Source organism: Micrasema longulum, unplaced genomic scaffold (assembly GCF_059751315.1).
Source record: "Micrasema longulum isolate JH-2025_06_02 unplaced genomic scaffold, ASM5975131v1 h1tg000126l, whole genome shotgun sequence".
Lineage (NCBI taxonomy): Eukaryota > Metazoa > Arthropoda > Insecta > Trichoptera > Brachycentridae > Micrasema > Micrasema longulum.
In genome coordinates, this window is record NW_028277332.1 from 318,062 (window position 1) to 335,936 (window position 17,875).

General features: G+C 33.4%; 2 protein-coding genes across 2 annotated transcripts; one reads left to right on the top strand and one right to left on the bottom strand.

Moving 5' to 3' along the window:
* Nucleotides 1-810: 810 nt before the first annotated feature.
* Nucleotides 811-5,240, top strand: LOC148284403 (cyclic GMP-AMP synthase-like receptor). Its single transcript, XM_088240712.1, has one exon. It carries the CDS (start codon nucleotides 3,708-3,710, stop codon nucleotides 5,040-5,042), a length of 1,335 nt encoding a protein of 444 aa, XP_088096838.1. The 5' UTR covers nucleotides 811-3,707; the 3' UTR covers nucleotides 5,043-5,240.
* Nucleotides 5,241-9,510: 4,270 nt separating this feature from the next.
* Nucleotides 9,511-16,602, bottom strand: LOC148284404 (E3 ubiquitin-protein ligase rnf146-like). Its single transcript, XM_088240721.1, has 4 exons — nucleotides 16,399-16,602; nucleotides 16,100-16,188; nucleotides 11,556-11,715; nucleotides 9,511-10,325 (listed from the first exon to the last, which is right to left on the bottom strand). Exons 1-4 carry the CDS (start codon nucleotides 16,409-16,411, stop codon nucleotides 9,934-9,936), a joined length of 654 nt encoding a protein of 217 aa, XP_088096847.1. The 5' UTR covers nucleotides 16,412-16,602; the 3' UTR covers nucleotides 9,511-9,933.
* Between the last annotated feature and the right edge of the window lie 1,273 nt (nucleotides 16,603-17,875).

A 17,875-nucleotide genomic window follows, 5' to 3' on the forward strand; every position in this document is an offset into this window, starting at 1 on the left:
CCACAATGTCCTGTTCAGACCAGTGCGAAGGGATGCCTTTGGTAACACCTTGTTTAGTTACTAGGAAAGTCGGAATGAAAACGTTATAATTATCTTTTTTAGCTATTTCTGATTTTACAAACGTATTGGCTTCGTTTGCCGTCTTAAACTCCACAGAAATACGGTTACGGCCGACGGACTTGATTCCGTTCCAGGCAGTCCGAATATTGTTTCTATGAAGAAATCGACCGAAGTCAATATCGTACAAGTTGGTTTGGGTGACGCCGTCTACTTGTACTTTTGTTACATGTACGATAAATGGAGCACGATCCATTCCATTGTACATGCGGGATTGGACTTTGGTAGGTGTGGTAATAGGCGATAAAGTGTTTGTGACCTCTGGAGTACCTGGGTTTGTAGAAGCAGAGGGTCGGGGGCTAGGTGTTTTGTGTGGGAGGGGGCGGTCTGACTCAGAACTCGATTTCCTCTCCGAATTTATCAGTTTGAGTTTTTTTGATTTAGGCCTTATTGTAACAAATTCTGCGGGATCTGGAACAGTGTCCATTGTACCGCACGACGAATCTGATTGAGATCCATCCGGTGGATCCGGAGGTTTCTCTTTATCGTTCATTTATAACAAAAAATTTAAAAAAAGAATAGTAAAAAATAAGTTGTAAAAACTAAAAAAAAATTTGGCTACACGTGTATGGAAAAAATAATTGTTACCTGGTTATTAGGTTTCGGGACAGAGAACGAAAACAAACACAAACTACTGAAAACACTTAATAATAGATAAAATTTTATGTACACCACTCTTTTTTTAACCAAATTAGTGAATTTATACACGACACCTCGCCGTGCATACAGTTGAACTGTAGATAGGAGGTGGCTTGGAGCTGCTATTTGACCGGCTATCGGGTGATAGCTTTCTTCAGGCTTCAGTTTTCTTCTTCAGAAGGGCAGGCGGCGACATCAGAGGCGGAGAGGGCGTAGATATAATAAAACGCAGTTTGGGTTATACACTATACACACTTTATTCAATAAAAATACAGAGGTTCTATCAAGTAATTTGTACCGTGCCGCAGTCGGGCACGGTACGAGACAGCATACATAAGCCGCAAGGGAGAGCGAGAAGGGGTCGGACTTTCCCGGCTTACGCCGTAGCACGCTCTCCTATTGGCTGGACAATTTCAGATATTGTTTTTGCACGTATGCTTATAAGATAAAATAACTCCTTCGAGATGAGTTTTACATATAAAGGGAGTATGTAGGCCTCTTCCCCGTATCTTATTTAATGTAGAAATGATACAGGGAAAGGTCCTACATACTGAGAATAAGGGTGACATGAGTTTTAGAGGATTTGACAGGGTCTGATTCCCCGCAATCTGATACAAATATGTGGCTAGGGTCTCGATATTCTAACTTCTGCCCCTGCGAGTGACATAATTAACCGTCTTTATTTAAGGGGCAGCTAGTTAGATTACAAATCGAGACTCCTAGCCGAAAATAAACAGAAAAACATGACATTCAAATATTAACATAAAAACACTGGCACCGCACACTCTCGTCCGAGCGCCATTCGTCGCCCTAGCGGCCACTCGGGAAGCTTCAGTTGCGGCCGGGGGTTCGACCGTCTCTCCGCGGTCATTCCGTCCATTTTCCCCGTGCAGCTACCATCTCCGCCTGGGCGCCCGCAAAAGGGCCGCTCGGCTTGGTGTCGGTGCCTAACGTTTGGCGCTCGTTCGCCGCGTCACAGGCCGCGTTGTACGTTGCATTATCGCACGCGCGGCGATGTCCGATACAGAATTATTTCGACTTTTTAAGGAAAAAACACAATTATTATTATCTAAGACAAACAAAAACGACCGCCACCACTGTTAGTCATAGACAATCCCTACCATAAAGTAAGGATCATGGTTTACATTATTAGTATTGCGATAGTTTAAAAAAAAAAACAAACTGACGTACCTAATGTTTGGATAATTTATATAACGCCATTTTTGTGAAAATCACCTCCTATGTAGGTTTATAATTTGTTGCTCTACGGTTGGTATTTTTTAATTTTCAAATCATGTCTCTATTTTCCCATTTGTTTGTTTAAAAATCAGTATTAGTTTGTTTAAAAAAAAATTTTTTTTGAATTGCTTTTTTATTAGGGTTACATACAATAAACACACGACTTTTTTTTATTCACGCCCCGGCTTTCTAGAAATAAAATCTATATTAGAACGTGACTTCTGTTTTTCATATAATATTATTAGTTTAAGTAAAATAAAAATTCAAATGATTTGAAAAGATTTTAGAATGTAACCAACTCTAAGTTTTCATACAATGTAGGTATCGTTTTTTGCTTGTGTTCATATTGTTATTCCTTTATATTTGTGTTGTTTTTGATTTTAATTTGTAAATCTATGTCACTTGTTTTTGGCCGATGTTATCACATTTTGGTAGAAGGCTCTTTTTCTTGTAAAGGAAAAAAAAGTACCTAACATTCCAAAAGCATGGATATTTCTCCCGAAAAACGGAGTTTGTCTTTGAAAAAATTTCTGTGTCTATTGTTTATGGTATACCGGAAATAAATGATTCATTCGAATGATTATTTCGATTTTTTCCTTCATTCGATTACTAATCATTCGATTAGTAAATTTAGTCGATTATTTTTATCTCTAGTTATGTCGTCACTTTTGCTGACAACTGTCATTTTAATTAAGCTATATTTTAAGTGTTGTTAAATACTCTTAAGATAAATACAGGGAAATACTGAGATACCATTTTCTGAAACGGAATCAGCATCAGATACGAATGATGTCGATCCTTTAGAATGATTGTTTTTAGAATGTAGTCCTTAAACTAGGTAATAGCTTGATGGGAAATTACTTATCACTGATTAATGTACCGATAAAATCGATTTTATCAGTTTTTCATGCAAACATGACACTCTGTTTCCGAAAATTGATATAAAAACAAAATAACAAGCCTATTATAGTATATTTAAGACAATTAATTATTCACAAAAAAATAAGACATTTATACTTTTTTCATGAACAACATCAAATGAATTATTTTTTTATTCGATCAATTTGTCCCATCTCTAATGTTTTTGCAAAATGATGTAACCACGTAACCTTGTAAGAACGTTGTTAATAATTAGGTTTATTTTAGTTTTAAAGCTTATTTTATACATTTACGTTGATTTATTATATGTCAAGCATTGTATTTAAAAAAAAAAATTATCATGCCAGATACGAATGATTTTTCGTGTGTCAATATAAATCACTCTTTAGAGGTTACTACAAAGTTATGTCGCCAGTCGTCACTTTCGCTGACAACTGTCGCTCTAATCAAGCTATATTTTAAGGACTATAGATCCAGTGAAATAACTTGTTCTATAAACGAATACATTTATAAATTATACTGTGATAATATCTGAGTGCGATTCTGCGCAATCGCGGAGCGGTCACAGATTGCAGGTAAGCAAAAGCGCACTAAATCAAAAAATCTGAAATGAGTGCAATAATTCGACGTCTTTAGGTTTTAGGCACGCCCGTGAAACATGAAACCATGAACTGACCCAGAATGAAGTTATACATACCTATTACCTATATAGTGTTAATGTGTATATATTGTTATTATCGAAGCGGCTTTACATTAAGTTCTATTATAGTTTCAATCAACACATTTGTTTCAATAATATAAATTAAGTAAGAAATTGATATATATTTATCAAAATGGATTTAACTAATGAAAATAAGTACAAATTTCTGGACCCTCATTTACACAATGTCAGTAAAAAGCTATCCATTGATTCCGAAACCAGGAGTAAGCATATAAATGCTTGTCGAGAAGTGTTTGATGAATTCAGGAAGAAACTAAGAGAACAAGACCCGTATTTTACATTATTTAATGAAATTAAATATTCCGGAAGTTACGTTAATAATATAAAAATAAAAAATGCCGATGAATTTGACATGATGTTGTGTATGCAGTTGCCAAGTGAGCTAAAAGTGGAAACACTGCAAAGTCCATATGACGCTTACGTGCAACTAAAAACATCCGGGTTAGATGATCTGAGGAAGAAACAGAACTGGGATAAATATAAATCTATGGAGAAATGGTTGGATGACAAAAACTTCATACTGCAGAACAAATTCCGCGAGTGGTTGGAAAGTGTAATAAATAAAATATTTAATAAACTTAAAACTACTTCAAATTACCCAGTACTTATATGCGGGAGTAACAGATATCGTCTAAGCTGTAAGAAATCTAATCCAGCGTTTACATTAAATGTGGTAAAACTTTCTGATGAAATGGTGAAATTCGACTTGGACGTCGTTCCTAACTTCTGCTTCAAACCTCCTCATTGGCCCCCAATGGTAAAGCTGGACAATTCTTCTAAATACAAGTCTCGAGAGTGGTTCGTTATTGCCAAACCCATCAACAATGAAGACAATATTCGCCACAAATGTTGGCAAGTTGTTATGTGCGAACACGAGAAGGAGGTTCTGCACGGTCGCGAAAATATGAAGAGCACCATTAGACTGATGAAACAACTCAGAGATGCCAAAAATATGCATTATATTAAAAGTTATTACATCAACACAATATTTATGTGGGAAGCAGATAGACAGAGTCTAGACTTCTGGAGGAAAAGACCAAGTTTTCTCTTTATGCACATGTTGAATAAATTTAAAAGTTACATTGGGGACGGGAAAATCCCGTACTTTTGGTACAAAAAATACAACTTATTAGACAAACTAACTAAGACTCAATTACAGGACTGCAGTATTAAAATCACTTTAGTTCTCGGAAGCATCGAACGTTATCATATTACTGCACCTCAAGAAATTTATTATATTATGGGTATAGATATTGGAGACAGTAGTGCTCCAGATGAGTACAATGAAGATGCACCAGTTGAGCACAATGAAAGTGATGGGATAGTTGATACCGTAGTTCCCAATACCACTAGTACAGCAGTTGGTGTCTCTATTGCTGTAGTTGGTGTTTCTGTTGCTGCAGCAGGATTATTGTGCCTCTTTAGAAACAGACAGGCGGTGAAGTAACCTCAGGAGACTTTGTAACCTTATTTTGTGGATGACCCTCAATGAGATATCTAAAATACTTTTAACAGATATTGTCGGCGTAATGATGATATGATTTTATTTTAATGTTTGTGCCAAAACCTTTGTAATTTTGGAAAATAAACTTATAACTTATATAAGAAATACATCATTTAAATAATGTAAATGACACAACACTTACATGTATTGTTTTTTTTTATAATTTTCCCAGTTTAGAACTGCATATTACATGTCTTTGTACATTTATGTTATAATAATTAGTATAATTTTTACATTCTTTAAAAAAAAAACTGATAATTTAATATGAAATAACTATTATGTACAATTGTTTCTTCTACATTGTTTATAATTTTTTGTATTTTATAATATTGAATAAATAAAAATATAATGCAATTTTTTATGACTTAAGTCCTTCTGCTAATTGGATGCCCAATTTTAAAAAATGCCTAAGTCTAATTTTGTCGGTTTTGTAGAGCATTTTGTGAACTATACATTTAGGTACCTAATTATTTTTTATAATAAAAAATACCCATATCGAATTTTGTATTTGAAAAATTATTTTGAAACTATTATTTCGATGTTGAAACCATTATTTCGATGTTGAAAAATCCAAAAATCCCAAAAAAGTCCTAAAAATCTCTTAGTCCAAGAGTTTTTTCCCTGGAAAAAAATTCCTTAGTCCTGACCTTAGGCTTAAGTCCACTTTTTTACAAGCAATAATTTTGTAACTTAACATGTAACGATTTTGTATTTTTTTATCTTAAAATAAAGAAGAAGAAAAACTTTACAATACGTATTTTAAATTTTCCGAAATTCCCTCATTTAAAATTTCAGGAACAAAATAAACACTTAAACTTGAAATATCTCAGAACTAAAAAAATTGATTTAGACATTTTTTGAAATTGGGCATCCAATTGATTTTATTTTTACAAATATACAGCCTTAAATTCCTTATCTTATATATGGCTTCAAAGCAAAAAATATTTGAATTTGCAAATCCTACGCAATAGAAAGTTAGCCACATTCAAACTGACCAGTTTGGAAAAATGACAATTTCATAGGTAACCTTTCTTTATCTTCTTTCTTAGCCATCTCCACTGCTGGATATGGCCTCTTCTAATATTTTCCATGCTTTTCTATCGTGTGCTTTTCTCGACCGATTTCTTCCCGTGACTGGGAGCACACTGGTCACTACTGGTCTTTTGTTTTCCCACGGCCTCCATTTTAGAACTCCCGAGTGTCCATCTCTCGTTTCCCTGTCTCGCAACATGACCCGCCCATTGCCATTCTAATTTAGCGATACGGTCTATGTCGGCGACTTCTGCTTGGCGTCTGATCTCTTGATTTCTAATTTTGTCCCTTAGACTGTGCTATGTGCACTTTAATTTATATATTTATCTCATCGTTTCCAACCCATACCTCATAACCAGGAGTATACATGTGTCGAAGACTATTCTTTTTAAGGTTATCGGAACTTCCTTGTTTTTGAGGATGTGATCAAGTTTACCGAAGGCTACCCACCCAGCCTAGTCCAATTCTTCTAGCTATTCCTGCTATTTGGTTCTTTCCCCAATTTGATTCCATGTCCAGGTATATATATTTTTCAACAGCCTCAATTATTTTCAAATTACTGTTGGATGGACTTCAGATTTTAGTTTTGGGGAAGTTCTTTTCCTGGCTCACTTTTTTGGAGGCGTCATGGAGCTCCTCCATCATGTCACTTAATTCTTCTGTCGTCGCAAAACGAAGGTGGTTCAGACATATACCATCAACTTTCACTCCCGTATGTTCCCAATCTAAAGTTTTAAAGATATTTTCTGGGGCTAAACTAAATAATTCAGATGAGATGGTATCGCCTTGTCTAACACCCCTTTTGATTATTTTTTATTCCATTTTTTTATTTTCATCAATTCTTACATCCATTGCGGTATAGAAATAAATAAATTTAATCAGTCTTGTATATCTAGAATCGATTCTTGCGTCATTTAATGCTTCTATTATTCTCCATTTTTCTACAGAATCAAAAGGCTTTTTTGTGATCGATAAACACTAGGTACCACCTAATATTTTTTTTATTGATATAATTTTGTATATTTTTATTTTATTTTTTTTTATTTAAATTTTAAAGTAGGGCACACATATCATACATATTGTTATGTGTGTTCTAATAATAACATTGCAAATATATTTAATTTATAAATTGTTTATCACATAATATGTCTTGACCATTATTTTAAATTTTGATATGTTTTTTTCTTCATAAATATTTTTTTCCATTTCGTAATACTTTTTAATTGGTTTAAATAACATTGAATTTTGTGACTTTGTCTTTTTCCTAAATGGAAGTCTAATTTTGTTCTTTTCTCTAGTATTGTGATCGTGTTCATGCTGGTTCCGATCAATTTTTTTCCAAAATTCTGTTTTTTTATTAGAGTTTATAATTTTATGAACAAATATCATTGTATTGTAAAATATTCTTTGTTTATATGTTAATAATTTCATTTCATTTCATTTACCATCGACTTTACCCTCGTGTATCTGTTTTTTTTTCAAAATGATTATATTTCCTATTGGTGATCGCGATTTAGATATTCCTTGCACATGTAATTGAAGGAATGCTATAATTTATCATGTAGGTACATTTCAGCTGAGCATTTCTTTGCACCACAAATGCCAGGAGGGCCAATTACGGTGGTGAATGGTGGGCACAGCCCAGAACACCCAGGCTTGAGAAATATCCTATTTCTTCATTTTTGAGTTTTCACCGGTAATCGAACCCCGAACAAAGAGCCAAAATATACACAATGAAATAAAACTAGAATTTTAATGATATAAATAAATGATATCGATGTTTTTTGATGATTTTTCTTGAAAAAACTCCATAGTGATTTTGATAAAATTTTTAATAAAGTTATCAATTCACACAAACAGCAAAAGATATCACAATATAAATAAAATTTATAAAATAAGAAATAATAACACTAAACTTCTTTCACCACTTAGCTGGTTATTTATTTGATTTATTTATTTACTACAAAAATAATATAATTAACATAAAATTCATTATCAAAATGAATTACTTCATTCCATAAACAAATGCATTATCTAGGTATGTATCTTAAAATATTTTGTCATTTATCTATAGGCATGTAAACTCCCCTGTCATAAAATCAAAGTATTGTGCTAACTTTACCTGTTAAAATGTGTATTTCCCACTCTGTTGTATTTCGCCGCCACCTTTTAAATAATAAATGCTTAATCACAATTTCGGTCCAATAACTCCTAAAAACTGTTTAGCAAACTAGTTGTAAATATTTATGTTTTCTGTTCCTTGTTAAAATACTTGTTTGATCTCCTTATCTCCAAAATATGTTAGAAATGATATAAAAGCTGTAAACATTGTAAACAATTTATCAGTCTTAAAGATGCCTACTTAGGCGAAAGCGCATGTCGGTCAAAATAATAAAAAAGTAAAACTAAACCAAAAAGTTTTATTGACAACTTTATTTATAATTTTATCAAAATCATATAAATAAATATTTTTAATGTTTGAAGCACTACCGGTGTGGAACATTACTAATTAAAAGATAGACAATGTGTTGCCGAATCTAGTTGTTTATAAGTCTATAAAATAAAGTGATGCATAAAAGTGGAAGTGATTTTATTTTAATCTTTTGATATAAATAAATTCTTTGAACATTTTTTGCTCTCAGGTCACGGAAATTCCACAGAATAAAACACAAGTTTTATTGTTTTTCAATTACATCAAAATTTATTCATTGCCATTAAATCTAAATTTTTAAAAATTTTATTTTATTCAGAAAACATACAGTCATACATAATTAATAAGTTTTAAAAACAACAACTTTTTTTAAATAAAAAGACCAAATAAGTTTTCATAAATTATGCAAAAGATGTAAGAATTTCACTCGTCCATGCGCCTTGTAGCTTTAAGACAATTGGTAATCTAGCTTCATTAGATAAATGTTATCAACTATCAAATACCTAAATTTTGTAAATGTTCTATGTGCTCAGTAGCTGCAAGACTTGTAATCTAACTCCTATTTTTATAAATTAGTATTTTTTTATTTTTTGAATAATAATTAGAACTCTTAACTTCGTTATACTATAAAAAAAATAATATAAATGGGGGGTAGATTTCTTACTGCCCATGTACTCTGTAGTTGCAAGACACGCTGGGCTGGGAGTGATTTTCACAAAAATGGTGCTATATAAAATATTCAAATATAATAATTCAGGATTTTTACTTGAGAGAAGCAGTCGAGTAGGAAAAACTCGTCCAAAATTCTGGTTCTATTTCACACGCACATAACTGTTTCTTAATCCACCTGGACACATACAATTTTCTTGATAAAACAAATAGTAACATTCTTTTCTTAATATTTTTACAGCGAAATTTGGTGTTTATATAATGAGGGGAAAAAAACTATTTTTAATAACAGAAAACCACAATTTTAATCAAGAAACCGGCGTAAATTTTTTACATTAATAAAAGTGGTCTGCGTTTAGACAATCTAGAAAGATTAGAAATATGTCAAGTATTAGCCAAAAACATTCCATAATAAATAATTAATCAAATTTAACTTCGAGTCATCTTTTTAAAATATTCCCATTGTGATTCATGTAATCTTATTTTCTCTCTCTGTCTTTAACCTCGAAACAGGCCGACGTTATAACTATAAAATAAAGTGGTTTATACAAATTTATAAACAAATAGTGTAAAATAATTTGATTTTATCAAACATTATTTTCACTCTCCTGAACAATTTAAACTTTGTTCCTTCCAGCATTAAAATTTTTTGTCGATGATATTATATCTAGTTCATGTTTGGGAGTCGGGGTGCATAGGTCTCTAGTCGCTATCATTGTTAGTTCCTTCAGCGACAGGCCTGACAGCATCTCGCAGGTGCAGCGAGTCCATCCGTTGTATGGCGGCATCCAGGACGTCGTCAGAGTTGGGGCTAGCCAGAGGACTACTCGGGGGAACCGCACTCGATTCGTCTCCGCTGTCTGGAGACTTGACCTGATGCTCTTGCTTTATTCCTGCTACGCCCTTCACTGAAATGTTTGTGGAGTCCCGTTTGATTCTCCTCCTCCGCGAAGTGTCATTCCTTCGCAGTTGGAGCATGGAATTGAAGTCGATGATGTACAGAAACCCGGCGATTAGCAGTTCGCAACGTCGGACACCGCTTTGGAATGTGGTATCTAGTTCTTTATTCGTTCGAATGTCGTATTTCCACCAACCTATGAAATATACGTTAAATATTGAAGTCTTCAATCATTTATCATTACACAAAGATAACATACAAATTGTGTAACATAATATTTATATTCTATTTAAGTTTACAGTCGGCCTGGAGTTATAACAATGACCTTTATTGTTTATTTCCAATTTTATTGTATCTTATTTTCTTTTTTAAATATATTTTATTTTTATTTAGTATAATTTATTTTTTGCATTTTACAATAGGTATACATAAGTTACAAGTACAAAAAAAAATACATTAACACAAAAAAAAATCCCACAAAGGCATGGCCTGTGTGTGGGAATACATTTTATTTTTAACATATTACAACAGGGATGAAGAACATTTAAGAGAAGGTAATATAGAAGTCTAGGCATCTACAGGGCTTATGACCTGTCAATGGCTGGTTTAAGTGGCCACTTTACACACTGTGTAACATTCACCATTCTGCCCATATGTGAACATCTATATTCCTTAAATTCTTTTATCTGTTGATGTTTGTGAAGTTGAAGAGCTGAAACCTTTATTTATGCGGGTGAGATTCATTTAATTGAATTATTTCACCTACATACTAGGCAACGCCTGAAAATGATATTTTTTCAATTTCTATACTTCTTCATGGACCGGGTGGATCCACCTGGTCATTTTATTTTTAATTGAAATTAAGGCTACTGGAAGAATACGATAGATAGTTGAAAAATGAGTGTTGGTATTAGAACACATTGTCACTGTGTGTTAGTTGTACCGCTTCATCTAACTTATTTATTTCTGTTGTAATGTTGTAAAAACCATCACTAAAATTATATTAAAAAAGCCTAGAACTTACCCTAAACATATATATATATAAAATAATTAATAAACACTGCGATCGGTGTACCAATGCACCATTAGGTGCAGGAAGGAAACGATGATGATGATGGATCTCGAGGATTCAAAATATTAATCTAAATAACGAGATTTATACAATCAACAAATAATAATACAAATACATTTTTTTTAAATGGACTGTCATAATGTGAGCACGACGATACAAGAATGAGAAGATTTAGTAGAATTCAAAATAATTTTAAAAAACTTAATGAAAATATCAGCAGATGGTGCTTGAAACGCCTTCATGAAACTATGTACAGTTCCGAATGAATCAGAACTGCGACTGGCTGACTGGGAAACAGTTAGAGATATCTCCGTTGTGCTGAATATTCCATACAGGGTAAGTTATACAACTCACCATTTCTTCCCTCGTAGAACCACTGGAATCCTTCATCATCCAGCTCTTGGTAGGAATCAACCTCTTCCGACGTAGCTGTAACTAGTTTTGGATTGTCTAAGAAGTCACATGGAATATCTTGCCGACACATGCAGCACACTCTGCTCTGGTTCGCAACACCCTTAAACAAAACATCACGGTTTAATGAGGAACTTCAGCCCTACGGGAAATTGGATACAAAAATGTTTTCTTACGCGCGGCAAAAATTAAGAGCATTAAATTGTACGGCAAAGTTTCTTGAAAATGTAAAAAAAGATATATAAATATTTTAATAAAAACGAACTACTTTGAACGACCTCACCAGTTCATATGAATCAACCAATGATAAGAGAGTTATGGAAGATTTCCGGTGTACGGTAATTGAACGGACCAATCGGCAGAACCGACCAAGAAGAAGCAGAAGAGAACTTGAGACGTCAGTTGTTGAGTAATATCATAAATACAAAACTTAAAAACTCATAGCGCTGATAATACGATAAAAAATATTTTTTGGCTTGGTTAGTCTATTTCATTCAAATATTAAATGCGCATATTTTAGGCAGTATAAATAGATGCATCAAACAAATGAGCCATCACGCTGTTTCTCCGTAGGGGTAGGCAGAGGATAGAATGCCAAACTATTCTGTGTAGGCATACAGATCTCGCTTTCGCTACATACATACATCTTCTCATGTCCATCGTTGAGGATTTATTCACGGGTCTCCCGCGTATGTTTTTCGGTTGGCTGGAAGATATTGCTTTTTAGCAATAAGCCCGCCAAAATAAGAACAATGTAAACCACATCATGGGAGGAGCGACAAAAGAGAGAGGACTCGATAGAAACTAATAAAGATACTGAATGACTGCCCCCTGCACAAAATGTATAAATTAAATCCCAACACTAATTTACGGTGTCATAACCGGAAGCTCTATCCTCCCAATCCCACCCCGATCCCAAAAAAAACTTCCTTTTCAGCGGAGTGGTTTCAGACTGGAATGAATCGCTAAGCCTAGTTGAGGGTATTAGAAGCAAACTCAGAAACCACCATTGAAGGAGTTACGGAGATATTTGCGAAAAGCTTTGAAAAAAAGAATTGTGAGATTTCTAATTACACTTCACCAACTCAATGGAGAATGCTAAGTTTGCGGTGTTAAGTATAATTGAAATCTGTTTTAGTAAGATTTAGAGACGGTTTTGAATTACGCTATTATTTAGGTAGGTAGGTTTTTATGTATTTTTTATTTTGGCATCAAGAACTATTCTATTCAGCCAACCAGTTTAAATACTTTTTGAAGGAAGAAGAACGCAGACAAAAGCAGTACATGAGATATAGGCACACTATAGTCCTTAAAATATAGCTCGATTAGAATGACATTTGTCAGAAAAAGTGACGACATAACTTTGTAGTAACGTCTAAGGAGTTATTTATATTGACACATGAAAAATCATTTGTATCTGGAAGTGTTAATTTTTTTTTCATGTAATGCTTAACACATAAATCAACATAAAAATATGAAATCAGCTTTTAAACTAAAAAAAAAAAACTAAAATAAACCTAATTATTAACGACGTTCTTACAAGGTTACATCATTTTGCAAAAACGTTAAAGATGGGACAAATTGATCAATATAAATTGATCGTATAAAAAAATAATTCATTTGACGTTGTTCATGAAAAAAGTATAAATGTCTTATTTTTGGTGAATAATTGTATTAAACACACTATAATAGACTTGTTTTTGGGTGTTTATATTAATTTTCGGAAACAAAGTTTCATGATTGCATGAAAAAACTGATAAAATCGATTTGATCAGTGATCAGTAATTTCCCATCACTAATGACATTAGTTTGACAGCTGTCATTCTAATCAAGCTATATTTTAAGGACAATAGTAAAGGCTGCCTGCCTATAACAAATGAAAAAAATATTGGTATGTTTTTAATCCGCAATAGTCATATGCATGTTTAAGAATAAAATCTAATTTTTAAAATTGTGGTTATGTACAAATATAATTATTGTCGAGTGAAGATTAATCGGCCTCGTAGTTAAGGGGTAGGCCAGTTTGCCTACTTCGGAAGAAATCGGAATTTGAACTAAATCCTATTGCCTCGTGCACCGCCAGAAGCAGGAAGTTCCTCCGTCTCGGGTAGCAGGTTTCCCGCTTCTAGTGATCGCGAAAGTTATTTCGGATTTATTTAAATTAGCAAGTACATTTACCAGTTGTTAAAACTTTTGAATTTTTTTTATGAATTCACAAAGCTAATATGTCTTATCAATGATGTCATGCGCAAAAAATACTGCATTATGCCGTTCTAAAAATAGAAATCAAGATAGGTAATATCTTTATTACTTTGTTTACGACAAGGATTATATTATCTTTGTTATCAGTATTTAATTTTTTGGGAGATTTTATTAATTTTTTCTATCTTATTGATTAAATGCATTTGGGACAGCAATCCATCATAATTTTTATGCATAGTACCTATTTGATTTAAATATCATTTAATCATATCTTTACATTCCAAGACTAATGCATCATAAAAGGTAGATAGACAAACAGTACGTGGTTTTATAAGATAATATATTGGTAATTTATTTTTATAAGTTTCGCATACCTGTGTTAAGATTGTCAGACTCCATTATAACGGAAAATCAGCACTAGCCGAGCAATACACAGAGACCGGATAAGTTTAAGCCAGAAATATTAGGTTATCCCAAAAACTAGGGATGTAACCTCAGAGAAAAATAAGCGGCCCGCTTATAGAGAAGCCCTTTTGCTATATCGCATAGATAAAAAGCTTGTATATTATTGGTTTAACAACAAACATGTAACAGACGGTTCGTCGCTACGCTGTAATTCTCGACCTGAGAACCTTTGGCACCGTTTTTTTTTTTGTAAGCTGTAGCTAACTTCGCAATTGATAATTCTAGAATGGTTTTTGTACATATAGCGTCTCCATAAGCGGGCCAAGAATTTTTACAAACGACATTTGCAAAAAAAAGATATATTCTTCATATTCAAAATATGACAAAGGCAAATCGTGTTTGTAATCTATTGCAATTTTACGAGATGGTTTAAGGAGAAATGCGATAGCAGAGAAATGAATTTGATGAATGTGTTTTCTGTCACTCTCTCACAGATGTCTCCCCGATATTGTGCAAAAAATACAACTGCACGTAGAGCCGATTATGCCTAACTGAAATCAACAAATTCGAGGTTTCACTGTTCTGTTTTCCGCACCCCTAAACTGAATCAATTGTCTTTTTTTGAGAAAGAGTATCAAAATGAAATTTTCTGTGGTTATCATATTTGTATACTGTACATCCGATACGCTAGATGTTCGGCATCGCCGTAGCTGTGGTCATGATTTGAATTTTGCGCCCCCCGAGCCTTATTTTCTAGGAAGAGAAAAGAAGGCTGTGGGTTTGCAAAATGCGCCCCCCTGAGAGTTGCACCCCTGGCAGCCGCCCGCCTGGCCTCCGAGATCGACAGCTGCCCATGTGACGATGAAACTCCTCAAGATGTCCCTCACCTGTTGATGCATCGCCCCTTTTTCAACTTTCAGAGACAACAGCTGGAGGCGCGATGCAGAAGCCTGGGTGAAGATCTGAATTACTTGATAAGTTAGAACGATTGCAGAATATTTGTATTCGTTATATCTTTGATCTTTGCAAATTTGACCACATAACCGAGTATCGCACGCAACTACACTGGCTCAGTATCAGGCATAGAAGAAACATTCACATTCTATCACTTCTTCATAATATTTTTAATAATCCCACTTCGCCTGTTTATCTGAGAGAGCTCATCTAACCTCTTTCACAACACGGATATCTCTTCGTTCTAGTAACGAGAGAACCCCTTTAATACCCTGTCATCGCTCTAATTTTCTTGCCTCCTCTTTCACAGTAGTAGCCGCTCGATTGTGGAATAATCTACCCACTAATGTTAGAGACGCCCTTTCTTTATTTACATTTAAGTCAAGATTGAAATGTCACTATCTAAATATTTATGTTGTTCCTTTATCCTTCTTCTTTCCTTCTCATTTCCCATCCCCTCTCCTTTCTTCACAGAATAGTGTTAATTTTTTTTATTTTGATAATCTTTGTTTTTAATTTTGTATAAAATCTGAAGATTCAATACGTCCATGTACTTGTAATTTTCTCAAACTGAACTTCCAATTGCCTTAAGGCAATATGCCCGCCCTTATATGTATATATATTGTATTTGTATATAAAGTGTCAAATAAATAAATAAATAAGATCTATGTGACATCCCATCGGTGATAGGTAATAAAGAACTCACACGAGAGGTAGTATCATACATGGTCAATATAGTGGCAGGCGATTGGTAAAATAAACCAAAGTAGGGAACAAAATGCCGAACACTCTTCTAGTGGAACGGAAGGCCTGTTGTCAACAACAGTCAACAGGCCTGCTTCTTGATTGATTGATTTGGTGTTTATTTTGTAGAACTCCATATTTAAACTTAAAAATAGAACTTATTCTTCTTCCCAAAGCCATACCTTGACACAGAGGAAACAGAATATATGTCCACAAGGAAGTTGAGCTGGATGGATACACGATTGGAGACAAACTGGACATTCTAAAATACCTGCAAATTATGAAGATGGTAAAATAGGTCACGAAAAATAAAAACATTTAATGCTCAATTAATAGAATGCATGGGCTTTAAAACGAAAGACCGTGAAAAAACTGTTTTTTTTTTGAGACTTTACTAATAAAAGTAAATTAAGACATTTTTGATAAATTTTACAATAAACTGCTACGAGAAACAACCGTCATTATTAAAAATAACACGAACCAATATTTTCCATGGTAAGATATATTTTTCAATCCATAGCAACTTTTATATGTTATTTATATGTTTCGTTTGTTTTTGTTATTACATTTTTTGACATTAACAACGCGACGAAGATCGGCCATTTTCGTTTTCCAATTTCCCATTATCTAACCACAGATATGAGAAGTAAAGACTAAGTGTTGCCTATGCAAAAATAATAATCACACATCTTGTTTATGGTAATTGCTAGTGATGGACCAACTAAGATAATCGAATAAATAAATCAATTGAGTTATTTATTGAAAACCTGATATTGCTGATAAAAAAATCTCGCCAAGATGTTTTTTTACAAGAAGTTCCGAAAAAACAGAGAAAACGCGTAACGTCTGTCCCACAATCACGTGATTTCATTGGGCCCAGTTTTTCAATCCAAATTATTAAAATCTTTCACTCCCCCTTTCAAAAAACTTTTACTTTTTTTATTTATTGGGGATATATCAACAGTAATACATGTAACAAAAATATAGCAAATAAAATATTCAGAGAATAAAACCAATGACAGATATCCACAGAAATACATTAAATACACATACAATACATATTAGTGTGTTTGTGTGAGTGTAAGTGACTGAGGGTGGACATGTGTGTAAATATCGCACAAGTGTCAAGTGTCGAAAATATAAATAAAATATTAAGAATTAGAGAGAAAATAAAATAAAATAAGATAAAATAAGACTTTATTATTGAAACTAAGTATAAGCCAAAAAAATATGTTTTAAGACGCGTATTTTAAATGTTATTTTTTTACAATCGAATGGATAAATAAGGGGAAATTTCAAATTATATTCACGAGCAAAACGTATAAGTGGAGAGTTCAGGGCATAGTTCGTACCAACTGCTGGCACATGAAATAGAGACCCTGACGTGTGACGGGTGCGGTAGCCGGGGACATTTAATGATAACTCCGACAAAAGAGCCGGACTATCAAAGCGTCCACTAAGTATGTTTTTTTACAAAAAAAACAAACATTGTAGTAAACACGGACACAATACGAGAATGTTGGAACAATATCACTTATATTATTGATTGAATCGGCATTAACTTTGTGGAATGACGTAATTAAAAGTTTATAATAACACCTGTAGATGGAAGGTACTGAGCCTTTCAAAACTAGTAGTGCTTCGAAATAAACTCAAGTGGCCTGAAAACCAAGTTTTTTTTATATACATAACCCGTACAATACAACACATACAAATAATAAAATCACTAGATCCTCAACACAAAGTCAACTTAAACAAATACCACTTTCAGACAAAGGGATTTTGAGTATTATTCAATTAAAATCTATAACCTACTTCCACTATCTATTAAAACAATTAGTAACGAGAAAATGTTCAAAAAGGCTATAAAAAAATAGATAATGGAGCTAAGTAGAAGTAAAATGGATTGTCTCATTCGCCCAAACCAATATTGAATCAACTGCTCCACAAATATATTG